Here is a 16,944-nt window from a genome sequence, read left to right on the forward strand (position 1 = left end):
ATAAGGGTCTCAAGGGAATTCTTAACTTGTGCCCTGATCACGGATCTCAAATCCATGAAGTTAGTGGATTCTTCACATGCGGTTTTCTGTATACAATCTGCACAGAGTCTTTTCTGCCACAAGTCAGGTAACTTATCCCTACAAAGGGTTCACTCCTTATTCTTTTGTGCCACATTTCTTAAGTCGTTCCTAGTAATTAGAGACAAGAAAAAGGGACTTAATTACCATGGTGAAATTTCACAAAGATCAGTCAGCATTCTGGAATTTAATAATGTACCAGATTCAGAGGCTGGATCAAATCACACCATTATTCGTGGTTGGTGGTACTGTCACTTCTGCAACTCATGAGACTGCCATTGCTGCGTGAACTCTGATCCTGGCACTGCCGTTCCTCCATATCACATGGGGAAGGAGAGCCAGAGAAAAGCCACTCTTTTGGCAGTCAGGCTTGATTTTAAAAGAGGGACCAGCCACAGCAACTCCCCCACCCCCTTGTACATGCCTTCCCCAGACCCCCTGGAAGTGAAATCCAACACTTCAGGTCAGAAGTCTCCGGCATGCTCTTCATCAGGGCACACCAATACCAGGGCCTCCTGCACATGCGCAAGCCTGGGACATTGTTGGGGCCAGCAGGCATCCAAAAGAACTTCAGCGCTCGCATCTACATGAGCCCTCAAGTGACCAGCGGTGGCGCTTCCAGGACCCGACACCGGCACTATAGACAAGGAGCCTTTCTTCCAGGCAAGGCCTGGATAAGTTTCTCCTTTAACTTTCCTCTCCTGATTCTTCAGCTTCAGGTTCCCTCATGGACAGGAAACCAAAATGATGCGGGGTAGAGGTGCAGCCCTCTTATTCAGTACGCTTCCTGTCCTTATTGGGTGAATTCCCTCTCTCGTGTGGCGCTGGTCATGGGGGAAAGGAAAATTTTAGAAATTGTTCTGGTATTCAGTGAGATATTAATGACAATCTTACTTATCAAAGGAAGTGTACTCATTATTCTGAGCAATTTTTTAAAAAATTTTAAAACACACAGTGTACATGATTACAGTTTCTTTCCTGTATGACTTCCCTCATGTCTAACAAGATACGATTTATTTACAAAAGATTTCCCACATAGTGAACATGAATACGGCTTCTCCCCAGTGTGACTTCTCTCGTGCATCACAAGACTCCGTTTATCTGTGAAGGACTTCCCACATTCCAAACATGAAAATGGCTTTTCTCCTGTGTGAATTCTCTCATGTCTAACACATTTTGATTTCTCTGTAAAGCATTTCCCACATTCTGAACAGGAATATGGCTTCTCTCCTGTGTGAGTTTTCTGATGTCTAATAAGAGTCCCTTTATCTGTAAAGCATTTCCCACATTCTGAACATGAATATGGAGTCTCTCCTGTGTGAATTCTCTGATGTATAATAAGACTCCCTTTTTCCGTGAAGAACTTCCCACATTCCAAACATGAAAATGGCTTTTCTCCTGTGTGAATTCTCTCATGTCTAACACATTTTGATTTCTCTGTAAAGCATTTCCCACATTCTGAACAGGAATATGGCTTCTCTCCTGTGTGAGTTTTCTGATGTCTAATAAGAGTCTTTTTATCAATAAAGCATTTCCCACATACTGAACATAAAAATGTCTTTTCTCCTGTGTGAATTCTCTCATGTATAACACAATTTGATTTATATGTAAAGCATTTCCCACATTCTGAACAGGAATATGGCTTCTCTCCTGTGTGAGTTTTCTGATGTCTAATAAGAGTCCTTTTATCTGTAAAGCATTTCCCACATACTGAACATGAAAATGTTTTTTCTCCTGTGTGAATTCTCTGATGTGTAATAAATCTTGATTTATATGTAAAGCATTTCCCACATTCTGAACATGAATACGGCTTCTCTCCTGTGTGAATTCTCTGATGTGTAATAAGATTCCCTTTATCTGTAAAGCATTTCCCACATTCTGTACATGAATATGGCTTCTCTCCTGTGTGACTTCTCTGATGTGTAATAAGATTATATTTCTTTGTAAAGCATTTCCCACATTCTGAACAGGAGTATGGCTTTTCTCCTTTGTGTTTTCTTTGTGTCTGAGCTGAGCTTTTAGTAAGTTGCTTGTCACACTGAAGTCTTGTATCCACTGTGTCACCTGGAATTGTGGTAACAATGTGAGATTGCTCAGGAGATGATTCCTCATGATCAGGAGGATTATAAGAAGGTGAAGTGCTGTAAAGTCCAGGAGGTGCAGGAAGGGTGATGAGGTTTTCTCCATTAGAGTGCTTCCTGATATCTTCTTTTTTACAATTTAGTGATAAACCTTTATTCCCACAAGGATTTCCTATCAGGATGAAAGATAGAAAAAAAATCACATCTAATCTACAACACAAAAGAGATTTCTGAATGTATTTTCTGGATCTCACAATGAAGACCCTCGTCAGTGAAAGTACCGGTAATAAGGAAGACAACTACATGCCATAACATTAACACAATGACGGGTAAAGTGAATAACACTTATAAACTGGTGACATTGGCACAAGTCAGGGGTGGCAGAGACTAGACAGCAAATAGACAGTTCTTAAAGGGAACCTGTCATCAGGATTTACCCCCTTAATGTACCACCAGTGCCATTTCACTCTCTCAAGCTTCCTATCATGCCCTCAGTGTAGAAAAGTGTCCACACAATTAACAATGGAGTTTTAATCTTTTATTACTGCATGCAAATGAGATTGTCTAATCACGAAGGTGGGCTTCATAAAGGTGGCCACCGTAATCATGTCCACAGTATGCCTAAGGACTAGTGTTGAGCGAGTATGTTCTATTAACCCTTTTGGCGAATATGCTCGGGCCGAGCTCCGAGTATTTATAGCTGCTCGGTGATATGGTTGAATCGCTTGATTTGCGACTGTTTGACAGCTTTATTACATGTGAGGAATGTCTATTTCTTACACATTCCTCCCATGTAATAAAACTGTCAAACAGTTGCAAATCATACACACGGGAGCGATCTAACCTTATCACCGAGCTGCTGTAAATACTTGGAGCTCGGTCCGACCATACTCGGACAGAACATACTCGCTGAACCCTACTAAGGACATGATACGAACCCTTAGAAGAATGAAATAGCACCAAAATCATATTACAGGGTTAAATCCTAATTACCGGACCCAGGGGAGTCCTTCTCCCAATGTCTGAGAAGAAAAATCTACAGTGGCAGAAAGTGCAACGATTCCAGTATGTGAGCAACCTGTAGTGCAAATGGGCCTCCATGTCCCCTCTGGAGCCTCCTTATTCCATTAACCACCCTACACCACGGATCCTTCTTATCCCCTGGAGCCTCCCTACACCACGGATCCTTCTTATCCCCTGGAGCCTCCCTACACCACGGATCCTCCTTACCCCCTGGAGCCTCCCTACACCATGGATCCTCATCATCCCCTGGAGCCTGCCTACACCACGGATCCTCCTTATCCCCTGGAGCCTCCCTACACCACGGATCCTCATCATCCCCTGGAGCCTCCCTACACCACGGAGCCTGCTTATCCCCTGGAGCCTCCCTACACCACGGATCCTCATCATCCCCTGGAGCCTCCCTACACCACGGATCCTCCTTATCCCCTGGAACCTCCCTACACCACGGATCCTCCTTATCCGCTGGAGCCTCCCTACACCATGGATCCTCATCATCCCCTGGAGCCTCCCTACACCACGGATCCTCATCATCCCCTGGAGCCTCCCTACACCAAGGATCCTCATCATCCCCTGGAGCCTCCCTACACTACGGATCCTCCTTATCTCCTGGAGCCTCCCTACACCACAGAGCCTGCTTATCCCCTGGAGCCTCCCTACACCACAGAGCCTGCTTATCCCCTGGAGCCTCCCTACACCACAGAGCCTGCTTATCCCCTGGAGCCTCCCTACACCACAGATCCTCCTTATCCCCTGGAGCCTCCCTACACCACGGACCCTCCTTATCCCCTGGAGCCTCCCTACACCACGGATCCTCCTTATCCCCTAGAGCCTCCCTACACCACGGATCCTCCTTATCCCCTGGAGTCTCCCTACACCACGGATCCTCATCATCCCCTGGAGCCTCCCTACACCACGGATCCTCATCATCCCCTGGAGCCTCCCTACACCATGGATCCTCCTTACCCCCTGGAGCCTCCTTACACCACAGAGCCTGCTTATCCCCTAGAGCCTCCCTACACCACAGATCCTCTTTATCCCCTGGAGCGTCCCTACACCACGGAGCCTCCTTATCCCCTGGAGCCTCCCTACACCACGGATCCTCCTTATCCGCTGGAGCCTCCCTACACCACGGATCCTCATCATCCCCTGGAGCATCCCTACACCATGGATCCTCATCATCCCCTGGAGCCTCCCTACACCACGGATCCTCATCATCCCCTGGAGCCTCCCTACACCATGGATCCTCATCATCCCCTGAAGCCTCCCTACACCATGGATCCTCCTTACCCCCTGGAGCCTCCCTACACCACAGAGCCTGCTTATTCCCTGGAGCCTCACTACACCACGGACCCTGCTTATCCCCTGGAGCCTCCCTACACCATGGATCCTCCTTATCCTCTGGAGCCTCCCTACACCACGGAGTCTGCTCATCCCCTGGAGCCTCCCTACACCACAGAGCCTGCTTATCCCCTGGAGCCTCCCTACACCACAGAGCCTGCTTATCCCCTGGAGCCTCCCTACACCACGGATCCTCCTTATCCCCTGGAGCTTCCCTACACCACGGATCCTCCTTATCCTCTGGAGCCTCCCTACACCACGGAGTCTGCTTATCCCCTGGAGCCTCCCTACACCACAGAGCCTGCTTATCCCCCGGAGCCTCCCTACACCACAGAGCCTGCTTATCCCCTGGAGCCTCCCTACACTACAGAGCCTCCTTATCCCCTGGAGCCTCCCTACACCACAGAGCCTCCTTATCCCATGGAGCCTCCCTACACCACGGATCCTCCTTATCCCCTGGAGCCTCCCTACACCACAGAGCCTCCTTATCCCATGGAGCCTCCCTACACCATGGATCCTCCTTACCCCCTGGAGCCTCCCTACACCACAGAGCCTGTTTATCCCCTGGAGCCTCCCTACACTACGGATCCTCCTTATCCCCTGGAGCCTCCCTACCCCACGGATCCTCCTTACCCCCTGGAGCCTCCCTACACCACAGAGCCTGTTTATCCCCTGGAGCCTCCCTACACAACGGATCCTCCTTATCCCCTGGAGCCTCCCTACCCCACGGATCCTCCTTATCCCCTGGAGCCTCCCTACACCACAGATCCTCCTTATCCCCTGGAGCCTCCCTACACCACGGACCCTCCTTGTCCCCTGGAGCCTCCCTACACCACGGATCCTCCTTATCCCCTGGAGCCTCCCTACACCACGGATCCTCCTTATCCCCTGGAGTCTCCCTACACCACGGATCCTCATCATCCCCTGGAGCCTCCCTACACCACGGATCCTCATCATCCCCTGGAGCCTCCCTACACCATGGATCCTCCTTACCCCCTGGAGCCTCCTTACACCACAGAGCCTGCTTATCCCCTGGAGCCTCCCTACACCACAGATCCTCCTTATCCCCTGGAGCGTCCCTACACCACGGAGCCTCCTTATCCCCTGGAGCCTCCCTACACCACGGATCCTCCTTATCCGCTGGAGCCTCCCTACACCACGGATCCTCATCATCCCCTGGAGCATCCCTACACCATGGATCCTCATCATCCCCTGGAGCCTCCCTACACCATGGATCCTCATCATCCCCTGAAGCCTCCCTACACCATGGATCCTCCTTACCCCCTGGAGCCTCCCTACACCACAGAGCCTGCTTATTCCCTGGAGCCTCACTACACCACGGACCCTGCTTATCCCCTGGAGCCTCCCTACACCATGGATCCTCCTCATCCTCTGGAGCCTCCCTACACCACGGAGTCTGCTTATCCCCTGGAGCCTCCCTACACCACAGAGCCTGCTTATCCCCTGGAGCCTCCCTACACCACAGAGCCTGCTTATCCCCTGGAGCCTCCCTACACCACGGATCCTCCTTATCCCCTGGAGCTTCCCTACACCACGGATCCTCCTTATCCTCTGGAGCCTCCCTACACCACGGAGTCTGATTATCCCCTGGAGCCTCCCTACACCACAGAGCCTGCTTATCCCCCGGAGCCTCCCTACACCATAGAGCCTGCTTATTCCCTGGAGCCTCCCTACACCACAGAGCCTGCTTATCCCCTGGAGCCTCCCTACACTACAGAGCCTCCTTATCCCCTGGAGCCTCCCTACACCACAGAGCCTCCTTATCCCATGGAGCCTCCCTACACCACGGATCCTCCTTATCCCCTGGAGCCTCCCTACACCACAGAGCCTCCTTATCCCATGGAGCCTCCCTACACCATGGATCCTCCTTACCCCCTGGAGCCTCCCTACACCACAGAGCCTGTTTATCCCCTGGAGCCTCCCTACACTACGGATCCTCCTTATCCCCTGGAGCCTCCCTACCCCACGGATCCTCCTTACCCCCTGGAGCCTCCCTAAACCACAGAGCCTGTTTATCCCCTGGAGCCTCCCTACACCACGGATCCTCCTTATCCCCTGGAGCCTCCCTACCCCACGGATCCTCCTTATCCCCTGGAGCCTCCCTACACCACAGAGCCTATTTATCCCCTGGAGCCTCCCTACACCACGGATCATCCTTATCCCCTGGAGCCTCCCTACACCACAGATCCTCCTTATCCCCTGGAGCCTCCCTACACCACAGAGCCTGTTTATCCCCTGGAGCCTCCCTACACCATGGATCCTCCTTATCCCCTGGAGCCTCTCTACACCACGGATCCTCCTTATCCCCTGGAGCCTCCCTACACCACGGATCCTCCTTATCCCCTGGAGCCTCCCTACACCACAGAGCCTGCTTATCCCCCGGAGCCTCCCTACACCACAGAGCCTGTTTATCCCCTGGAGCCTCCCCACACCATGGATCCTCCTTATCCCCTGGAGCCTCTCTACACCACGGATCCTCCTTATCCCCTGGAGCCTCCCTACACCACGGATCCTCATCATCCCCTGGAGCCTCCCTACACCACGGATCCTCATCATCCCCTGGAGCCTCCCTACACCAAGGATCCTCATCATCCCCTGGAGCCTCCCTACACTACGGATCCTCCTTATCCCCTGGAGCCTCCCTACACCATGGATCCTCCTTATCCCCTGGAGCCTCCCTAGACCACGAATCATCCTTATCCCCTGGAGCCTCCCTACACCACGAATCATCCTTATCCCCTGGAGCCTCCCTACACCACGGATCCTCCTTATCCCCTGGAGCCTCCCTACACCACGGATCCTCCTTATCCCCTGGAGCCTCCCTACACCACGGATCCTCATCATCCCCTGCAGCCTCCCTACACCAAGGATCCTCATCATCCCCTGGAGCCTCCCTACACCACGGATCCTCCTTATCCCCTGGAGCCTCCCTACACCATGGATCCTCCTTATCCCCTGGAGCCTCCCTAGACCACGAATCATCCTTATCCCCTGGAGCCTCCCTACACCACGAATCATGCTTATCCCCTGGAGCCTCCCTACACCACGGATCCTCCTTATCCCCTGGAGCCTCCCTACACCACGGATCCTCCTTATCCCCTGGAGCCTCCCTACACCACGGATCCTCCTTATCCCCTGGAGCCTCCCTACGCCACGGATCCTCATCATTCCCTGGAGCCTCCCTACACCACGGATCCTCCTTATCCCCTGGAGCCTCCCTACACCACAGAGCCTGCTTATCCCCTGGAGCCTTCCTACACCACAGAGCCTGCTTATCCCCTGGAGCCTCCCTACACCATGGATCCTCCTTATCCCCTGAAGCCTCCCTACACCACGGATCCTCATCATCCCCTGGAGCCTCCCTACACCACGGATCCTCATCATCCCCTGGAGCCTGCCTACACCAAGGATCCTCATCATCCCCTGGAGCCTGCCTACACCAAGGATCCTCATCATCCCCTGGAGCCTCCCTACACTGCGGTTCCTCCTTATCCCCTGGAGCCTCCCTACACCATGCATCCTCCTTATCCCCTGGAGCCTCCCTAGACCACGAATCATCCTTATCCCCTGGAGCCTCCCTACACCACGAATCATCCTTATCCCCTGGAGCCTCCCTACACCACGGATCCTCCTTATCCCCTGGAGCCTCCCTACACCACGGATCCTCCTTATCCCCTGGAGCCTCCGTACACCACGGATCCTCCTTATCCCCTGGAGCCTCCCTACGCCACGGATCCTTATCATCCCCTGGAGCCTCCCTACACCATGGATCCTCCTTATCCCCTGCAGCCTCCCTACACCACAGAGCCTGCTTATGCCCTGGAGCCTCCCTACACCATGGATCCTCCTTATCCCCTGGAGCCTCCCTACACCACAGAGCCTCCTTATCCCCTGGAGCCTCCCTACATTACTTGGTCTATATGCAGCTGAACCTACTGCACATGTGATACATCCGCCCCTGCCCAAAACACTAAATATATGTCCTTAAAAATTATGTTTAAAGGGAAACTGTCCGTTCCCTGTGCCCCCAGAACCCGCAGCAGCTGTGTCTGCAGATATAAACTCTCCGTCTAACATCTCTATTACATTAAACACACAAACAGATCTTTAGAAAAAGTATTGTATTTCTAAAGTTTATGATATGTAAATGAGGCCTTTGACTTGTCGATGAGGCGCTCGTGACCCCAGAGTAGTCGTCCCACTTAGCATGTCATCACGGCTTTGGGGGCTTGAGAACATGACAAACCTACCGCATGCGCGTGGCTTCTCCTCCTCACTGCATTGATCCTCTGACGCCGGGTGTACGCGTCCCATTACTGAGATAGGAGAGGACGGTCACTACTGGTCAGAGTCCATGTAGATGGGAGGAGCTCGGCCTCTAGCCCCGCCCTCCTCTCCCCTCCCCCTACACAGAATCTTATCAGGAGCGGCCGTCACCTCCGATCTCAGTGATGGAACAATGTTTCCTAACTGAATAGAGATTTTACCCCGGAACCGAGAATCCTGAGACGGAAGAAGAAATACGCAGATTTCTGTGGAGACTCCGGGGACAAAGTTTCCCATTTCCATCTCGTCTATTCTTACAATTCATGAAGTTTATTCCTCTTATTCTTGTGTAATAAAGACTGATCAGGACGTTGTGTCTATTATATGGGAACAATGAGGAATACTGTCACTATGTAACAATACATCGCTTATGGTTTATGGCCGCCAGGATTTGGCAACACAAAAATGTCTGAAAAGAAACAAAGTATTTATTGTAGAAAAGTCCTAAAAGAAAATGAAATAAATATATTGTTATTGGCTTGGATCAGTTGTATTACCGCAGTTACAGCGACCCTCCACCCCGGGACTGAACACTACACATTTCCCTGTACAGTCCCCTATGGGGTCCTCTGCCCTCCGCTGCCCCCTCAGCTCAGATCGGTGGTCTCTTCCCCCGGCTTCCAGGACGGCCAGTGCAGTGGTATGGGGAGTGCAGTAGTACGTCTACCCCACCCTCCCCTGCCTTCCTGTGTTGTGACCTATGGGGCAGCGCCACATCCTATTAATCTCCCAGCAGTCTGCGGGGCGTCACCAGTTACAGATGTATTCTGCACCTGCGTTCATTGCTCCTGTTTGTTTTTGGTAACCTTGTCTGGCTTCCATAATACCCCGGGATGACTTAGGCCTCCATCTACAGGACCATTGTTACTCGTCTTCCTGATTCTGACCTCGTCCCGCTTCTTGATTGTCTAGCACCTGCCATCTTTGGGTCAGATCTGACATGTCGACCTTCTTCTGCCAGCTCGCTCTACCAGCCAGCACTACTATGTGGAGCAGCCCCGGTGTCTGTGCTGTAAGTCCAGATCACTGTACAGTGGTGAAAAGATGGAAGCCGGGAAACCTCTGGGACCGGCTGTATGGAGACTGTGTGTAAGCGCCTTATTATTAGGAACGGCCAGGTTTCCTCCATCGGTTCACCGTTACAGGAGGCAGATGGAGGACACAAGGAAGGGAGTCTATATATGATAACCGTATAGTCGCTTCTCAGTCTCAGGGTGGACGGTCGTTTTATCACTCAACTTGTGCAGCTCATGAAGAGAGAAAAATTCTAAAAAATAACAGCAGAATAAAGATGATAAAGTAACAAGATGAGAAAAACAACTCATCCCCCACAAAAAAGCTCCTCATACAGCGAGGTCAGTAATGAGAAATAAACCATCAAGAATGGAAGAAACAATCCAACAGAGGCCGGACAGACATCTGTCTGAGATGGTGAGTCCTGCATTGAGCAGGGGGCTGGATACGGGGACCCTGGAGGTGATCCCCTCCAACCAGAACATTCTAGGATTGTAAGTTGTTTGTGATATGTTCTGCTACCAGAGCTAAGGAAAGAGAGGAGATCTGTCCCTGCAATAGAACTCAGCTTAATCCCTACGATGTAACAGGGGACCTGATCCTGCGATCAGACCTGCTAAAGTCCTAAGCTAGTCTGTACGGAGACCTATAGATGTGGGGAAGGAATCCCTACAAGTACTAAGGACTGGGAGGAATATGGGACACCTCCTAACAGAAATAGTAGCAGACAGACAAACAAACAAAATATATAGAACATAGAGGTCCGTAGACCAAGCAAACTAACAGAGCAAGACACAGAGCACAGGCTAGCTAGAAAGTAGATATACAATGAAGTCCAGCAAAGCCAGAAGGGCGGAGCAGGATTAAATAGACCAACAAGGTCATGTGACCAGCAAAGGAAAAAACCTAAGAGCAAGGTTCTAACAGTTTGGTCATTTTATCTGTAAATCATTTCCCCCATTATCGGCCTTACAGATACATTATTTTATTGATTTTTTTATTTTTCCTCCTCTCATTTCCGGAGTCATAATGTTATTGGTCACTAAGCTGCGCAGTTCTCCTGCTATTCACCCTATAAATGTAAGGAAATACTGACAACTGGGCGTTACCATTGTTCCCCTACATTGTCCAATCAGCGCTGAGTGTGAGAAGTGTGGGGACACATGTATGGAGAACGGTGACACCCAGTTATCATGTCATTCATAAATGTCGGAGGAACGGCCGGGAATCTGAGCAGCAGTTTCTTTCTTTGGCAACAATTCTTGTCGGAAAAAGAATTTCATCCAATTTATTGGTAAAAAACAAAAACAAAAAAACGTAAAACTTTCGGAACCTGGATGAGGACATCTTCTTACCTTCTTTTGGTAATTTATGTATTTCACTGTTGGAAAGAGAATTATTTATTCACGTTAGAGGCTCAGATGGGGGGACGATTCCTAGACGACATCTTGTTTGTCTGGAGAGACCGAGAGTGAAGATTCTTCTAAAGGGACGTTCCCAAAATCACAATGTGCTCTTATAATAAAGTACACCCTGGTTATTGTGAATATAACCCCTGTATAACATCTGGCCTCTCCTGCACATATCACCCCCTGAGTATGCCCCCCAGGATCTATACACCCAGTAGTTGAAATTGTAACCAATACATACCGAGGAGCCACATGTTATATACTGGGGGGTGGGACAGGGCTGGATGTTATACACCGGGGGGACAACAGGGCCTGAAGGAGAAGCCAGACTGCAGTGATTAATGCGTGTGGCCCAATACTATTCTCCATATAGTGAACCTCTCCATATTACAAGATTCACCATAAATGAGACGCTGACAGGGGATATAATCCGTGCATGGTAAAGGGCGCCCCCTCTGGGTAGTATTTAGTCTCCATGTTTATACGTTGGTTGAACTAGATCTCAAAAACCAACATGATGTCAGATAACGACAACTCTAGATGCGGCCATGGCAGCTGTTTGTAGATATGAGCTCCTAATCCCTTTTATGATGAAGCAATTCCCCACCCGGCACAGAGGACTAAACAACTGTCATGTACTGTCACCTACCTGGTGTCCTCCGCTTGTCTCTGACTAAGACCTGTGTTCTGGTCCTCCGACATCCAAGATGGCCTCCATAGTGGCAGAGGGACGACAGCAGTATGTCTGACCCACACCTCCATAGCATGGCACTTACTGACTTACCATAGGGGTCTTCATGCCACCGGGCGGTCGGCCTGGATGAGGAGGGACCAGAACGCCGGCCTCAGTGTAGGAGGCAGTGGGAGGCAAACAGAGGCGACAGGTAGGACGACTCTACATGTGACATGTGTCGTCACTCGTCAGCACCAGGCAGTGGCTGCTACATCACCGAGATCCATAGGACAGGGAGATTCATAACCTGGAACACAGGCTCAGTCATTTATATGGAAGCAGGGACTTGTGTAAGGAAAATATGGACGTAAAGGATGGAAGGAATATTATAGAAGGTGAAGGAAAACTAATACGTGATTCCTAATCATAAAGAAGAGGTGTGAAGGCGGCCCCGTTATTCATCAGTGCACAGCCGGACTCTACAGGAGCAGCCGCGCCATCACCGGACGCTTCTGCTGTGATGAGGACAGCAGATAAAGCTTCACTGCACCGGAGACTTCATACAATATCACACACCGGTCATCATCATCATCACACGCCGGTCATCATCATGATCACACGCCGGTCATTATTACATACCTGTGGAAACATCTACTGGAATCTCCTCCTTCCCGTCACTCACACACGGCTGATCCCCCCCCGTCATCGCTTCTTCTTCTGTCTCGTCCTTCACTTTATTCCTAGTTGGATCTTCCTCCTGATATATCAGATGTAACAATCAGCACAATACAAGAAACCACGAAAATCTGTGACATCTATGACCTCAATCAGAAATGTCCCCTATATACAGATCCGGTACAGGGCTCAGCACAGTCTACCTGATGACTCTCCGTGACATTGTGATTCTCCTCTGGACAGTCCTGGGAATACAGAGGACGTGGATATCTCTCTGGTGGATTTCTCCTCCTGAATCCATCTGTAGGAAACACACAGTGACGGAATAGATTGTGTCATGTGTGGCAAAGTCACTGGTAAAGTGATAGAGGGAAGATATATTTCATGGAGGCTATTAGCTTCTGTGAATTGAAACCATGAAATTTGCTCCAACATGCTATTTGCTTAAAGAGGTTAAACTTCCATGTTAAAAGGGAGTGTTTTTTGTGAATGATCATTGTGAAGGGTGGGAGGTCATTCACCATATCTCCATCTCAGAGTGTGGTCTTTGATTTAAATACAAGTCCTACTGAGGCATTCAGTGTTCAGTGTCTGGAGAAGCTAGCTCCAGAGAGGATCTTGTGTTTGTTTTTCTTGAACCAAGTGGAGTTGCTGAACTCTCAGCAGGTGGATCCCTGCTATCACAAAGACTGTGCTTTTGTGTTACCATTTTGCTTTGTTTCCTGTTTTGGCCAAAGGGCCGTGATTTCTTTTATGGACTCAGTGTTGGTTTATGCTGCATTTTAATAAACCAACGAGAACTTTTTGGCCAAAGGGCCGTGATTTCTTTTATGGACTCAGTGTTGGTTTATGCTGCATTTCAATAAACCAACGAGAAGTTTTTAAAGAAACAGTGTACCTGTGTCTACCTCCGTGTGAGCGATCTACCACACATGTTATGATGAAATTATGGGAGTAGTAGTAGGTGACCACAGAACAGACATGACAGTCTCCCTCCTCACCCTGCTGATCGGCCCATATTGCGATCGCCTCTTGTGCTCCATGTATAACCTCAACCTTAATATCAACCAGATCTTCACCCTAAAAATAAAAATGTAAGATGAGCTCAGGTCCCATCACTTCATGGTCCGATGTTGTGGGGACTTCAGTGTCATCTACCTGATGATCCTCCGGGATGTTGTGATTCTCCTCTGGACAGTCCTGTGAATACAGAGGACGGGAACATCTCTCTGGTGGATTTCTCCTCCTGGATCCATCTGTGGAGACACACAGACTGAATACATGACCTGCCGTGTATCTGTCTATATATGAGACTCGTCTCTCAGAACTAGTAATTCTATGGTTATGTATCAGGGAATAAATTACATTGTTGTGGTCCTCACCACCGGTACAGAGGTCCCAGCACATTGTGGCCTCAAGTATGAAGTGATAATCAGCGAGGCCAAAGCCTAATGCTCTCTGCTCTGCACTCGGAGGATGAGGACCCTGAGGAGAGGGACAGAGAAGACCCTCGTCAGTCAGATGGAGCAGCCGTACTAAGAAACACAACTTCTCCAAGTTTCGTTTCCAGGGATGGAACCACAGAGGAGCTGGAGAAAGCTCCACATTTCCATCCATTGGTTTCTTCTCTCCTAATTCACCGTTATGGAGATTGGGGGAAGGACGGTTACCATTTACCAGTGATTGTATTTTGAGATCTCATGATGTCACCATGAGGACACGGCCTCCCTCCTGGACAGGATCCTCTGGGATCACTAAGAGGAGAGAACCTTCCGTTCTATTAAAAGACGGGTTACCGCTTTCTTATTCTTCTTTAAATGGAGATAACTCTCAACATCCGCCTCGATATAAACACTAAAATAGGCAGCAAGTGCGCAAAAAGATCTGCGTTTGTCTCTGAAGGAGGAAAAAAGGGCACATGTACGCCTGACGGATGAAGTCACAGAACCCGGAAGGACGGTGTTGTGGGGAGCACCCGGTACACAGCGGTTAGTACCTATCAATGTGTAGAAAGGACAACTAGAGAGCCGGCACCGGGGTCATGGGCGCTTACTGATGCACACGGGGAGCCAAGGAGAGATTGTCTGGTCTGACTCCACAGAAAAGCTCCATAATACATATTCTTCTGAACAAACATCCCTTTAACCCCGTCACTCTCGCGTCTGTTTTCACCTTCCTGACCGGGCCAATGTTTTACAATTCTGAGCACTGTCACTTTATGGAGGTAATAACTCTGGAGCTTCATCGGATCCCGCTGATTCTGAAACTGTTTTTTCGTGACACATTGTGCTTCATGTTAGTGGTAAATTTAGGATTTGGCATTTTTTTTGCGTTTATTTATGAAAATATCGAAAATTTTACAAAAAAAATGTTGGACTTTTAATTTTTATGCCTTTAAACCAGATATGTATTAACTATTTTGTATGGTATAACTAACATTTACCACATGTCTACTTCACATCAGATTTATTTTTTTTGGTAAAAGTTTAATCAGCAATTTCTTATTTTTCAAACAAAATTTACAAAACCAATTTTAAGTTTCCTCCTTTCTCCCCTTTTGCATTTTAAGTCTGCAGTCTGGCTCCCCAATACTTATATCTATGGCCAGTTTGATGTCAATCAGCCGTTACTAACATGTCGCATTTAAGGGATCGCACTCATCGGCTGAAATAAAATTGGTCGGATATTCCTGAACAGTAGGATGATTGTCTTGTGAGTACGATGCGACTTCTCTCACCTGTCTCGCATCTGTATGACATCCGTATCAAACGCGTTTATAACATCAGCTTTTACAGACGGTCATTCTCTGACATTTCAGGCTAATTTTCTAACTAATAAAACATTTTTTATAGATCTAGAAAGATAGAAATGAGTCAGTGAGATATATCATCAGGGCAGGGCGTGTGGAGCTGCTGTACATGGATTTAGCTAATAATTAAAGAATTTAAAGTAAAAAAAGCAAAGGGGGAAAGCGGACAGCTGATGCTTATAGTCTGGGAAGCGGGTAATAAACATTAATATACATAGATCTTCCCAGGGGATTAATATTAACATCTGCGTAGCCTTTACTGGTTATTAACAAGGGGTGACCCCCTCCCAAAAAAATGATGTGGGGGGCCCCTTCTATTTTTAATAACCAGAAAAGGCTAGGCAGACAGCTGCAGGCTGGTATTAATAGCCTAGGAAGGGGCCATGCATATTGTACCCCCTCCCAAACTAATAACATCAGCCTGCAGCCGCCCAAAAAATGGCGCATCCATTAGCCTCGGCTCTTCCCACTTTCCCTGGTGCAGTGGCAAATGGGGTAATAATATTGGGGTTGATGTCAGCTTTGTAATGTCAGCTGATCTCAATCAAGCCCAAGGTTAGTAATGGAGAGGCGTCTACAAGACACCCACATTACTAACCCCCATCAGTTTAAGTAAAAAACACACACACAGAGCAAAGTCCTTTATTTGAACAAAACACTTCCCGACCCTTTTACCCATTTAATAATATCCAAAGAAAAATAATAAAAAAACAAAGTCATCCTCAACTGTCAGCAGATAATCCATACTGATGATGTCCCGTGACGAACTCCAGCTCTGCTACATCTGTATGGTGTGTTGAGCGATGGCTCAGCACGCCAGCCAGGACACACTGGTCAGTGCAGCGAGCAGTGACGTCAGTAAGGTGACCAGAGCTCATCGGCTATGAACTCCGGTGACCTGAGTCAGAGCAGCGCTAGACACTGCAGGAGCATTCTCACGCTACTGGCTTGCTGAGCAGTCACATCAAACAATCCAGATGTAGCACGGCTGGGGATTGTTGTTGGACAGCATCACATAAGGATTATCTGCGGACAGGTGAGGATTATTTTGTATTTTAATTTGATCTTTATAAAGGGTAAAAGGGGGTCTGGGAGTGTTCATTTTAATTAAAGGACTTTGCTTTGTGTGTGTGCTTTTTTAACTAAACTTACGGGGTTAGTAATGGGGGTGTCTTATAGACGCCTCCCCATTACTAACCCCTGGGCTCGAAGTCAGCAAACATTACAAAGCTAACATCAACCCCAATAGTATTACCCCACTCGCCACCGCACCAGGGCAAGTGGAAAGAGCCGAGGCTAGGCGCCAGAAATGGTGCATCTTATGGATGCGCCAATTCTTGGGCAGCTGAGTGCTGGTGTTCTTGCACTGGGAGGGGGACAATATCCAATTCCCAGGCTATTAATATCAGCCGGCAGCTGTCTGTTTAGCCTTTGCTGGTTGGGTCCCTGGTTTCCTGCACTGCTGGTAACATTACCATTATGTCTATCTATTGTGTC

General features: G+C 49.0%; 1 protein-coding gene across 1 annotated transcript; it reads right to left on the reverse strand.

Moving 5' to 3' along the window:
• Window positions 1–767: 767 nt before the first annotated feature.
• On the reverse strand, window positions 768–13,714 carry LOC141220386 (uncharacterized). Its single transcript, XM_073666319.1, has 4 exons — window positions 13,640–13,714; window positions 12,842–12,939; window positions 12,603–12,720; window positions 768–2,331 (listed from the first exon to the last, which is right to left on the reverse strand). The coding sequence occupies exons 3-4, from the start codon at window positions 12,667–12,669 to the stop codon at window positions 1,043–1,045; spliced, it is 1,356 nt and encodes a 451-aa protein (XP_073522420.1). The 5' UTR covers window positions 12,670–12,720; window positions 12,842–12,939; window positions 13,640–13,714; the 3' UTR covers window positions 768–1,042.
• Window positions 13,715–16,944: the final 3,230 nt, after the last annotated feature.

This window comes from Phyllobates terribilis, unplaced genomic scaffold, assembly GCF_046119375.1.
Source record: "Phyllobates terribilis strain yellow unplaced genomic scaffold, ASM4611937v1 Scaffold_291__1_contigs__length_2406647, whole genome shotgun sequence".
Taxonomy (NCBI): Eukaryota; Metazoa; Chordata; class Amphibia; order Anura; family Dendrobatidae; genus Phyllobates; species Phyllobates terribilis.

Coding starts and splice junctions, on each gene's coding strand:
- LOC141220386 (XM_073666319.1), bottom strand. CDS start 12,669: ATGACGGGGGGGGATCAGCCGTGTGTGAGTGACGGGAAGGAGGAGATT. Junction 2,332..12,602: donor TCCAGTAGATGTTTCCACAG/GTATGTAATAAT, acceptor TCATCCTGATAG/GAAATCCTTGTGGGAATAAA.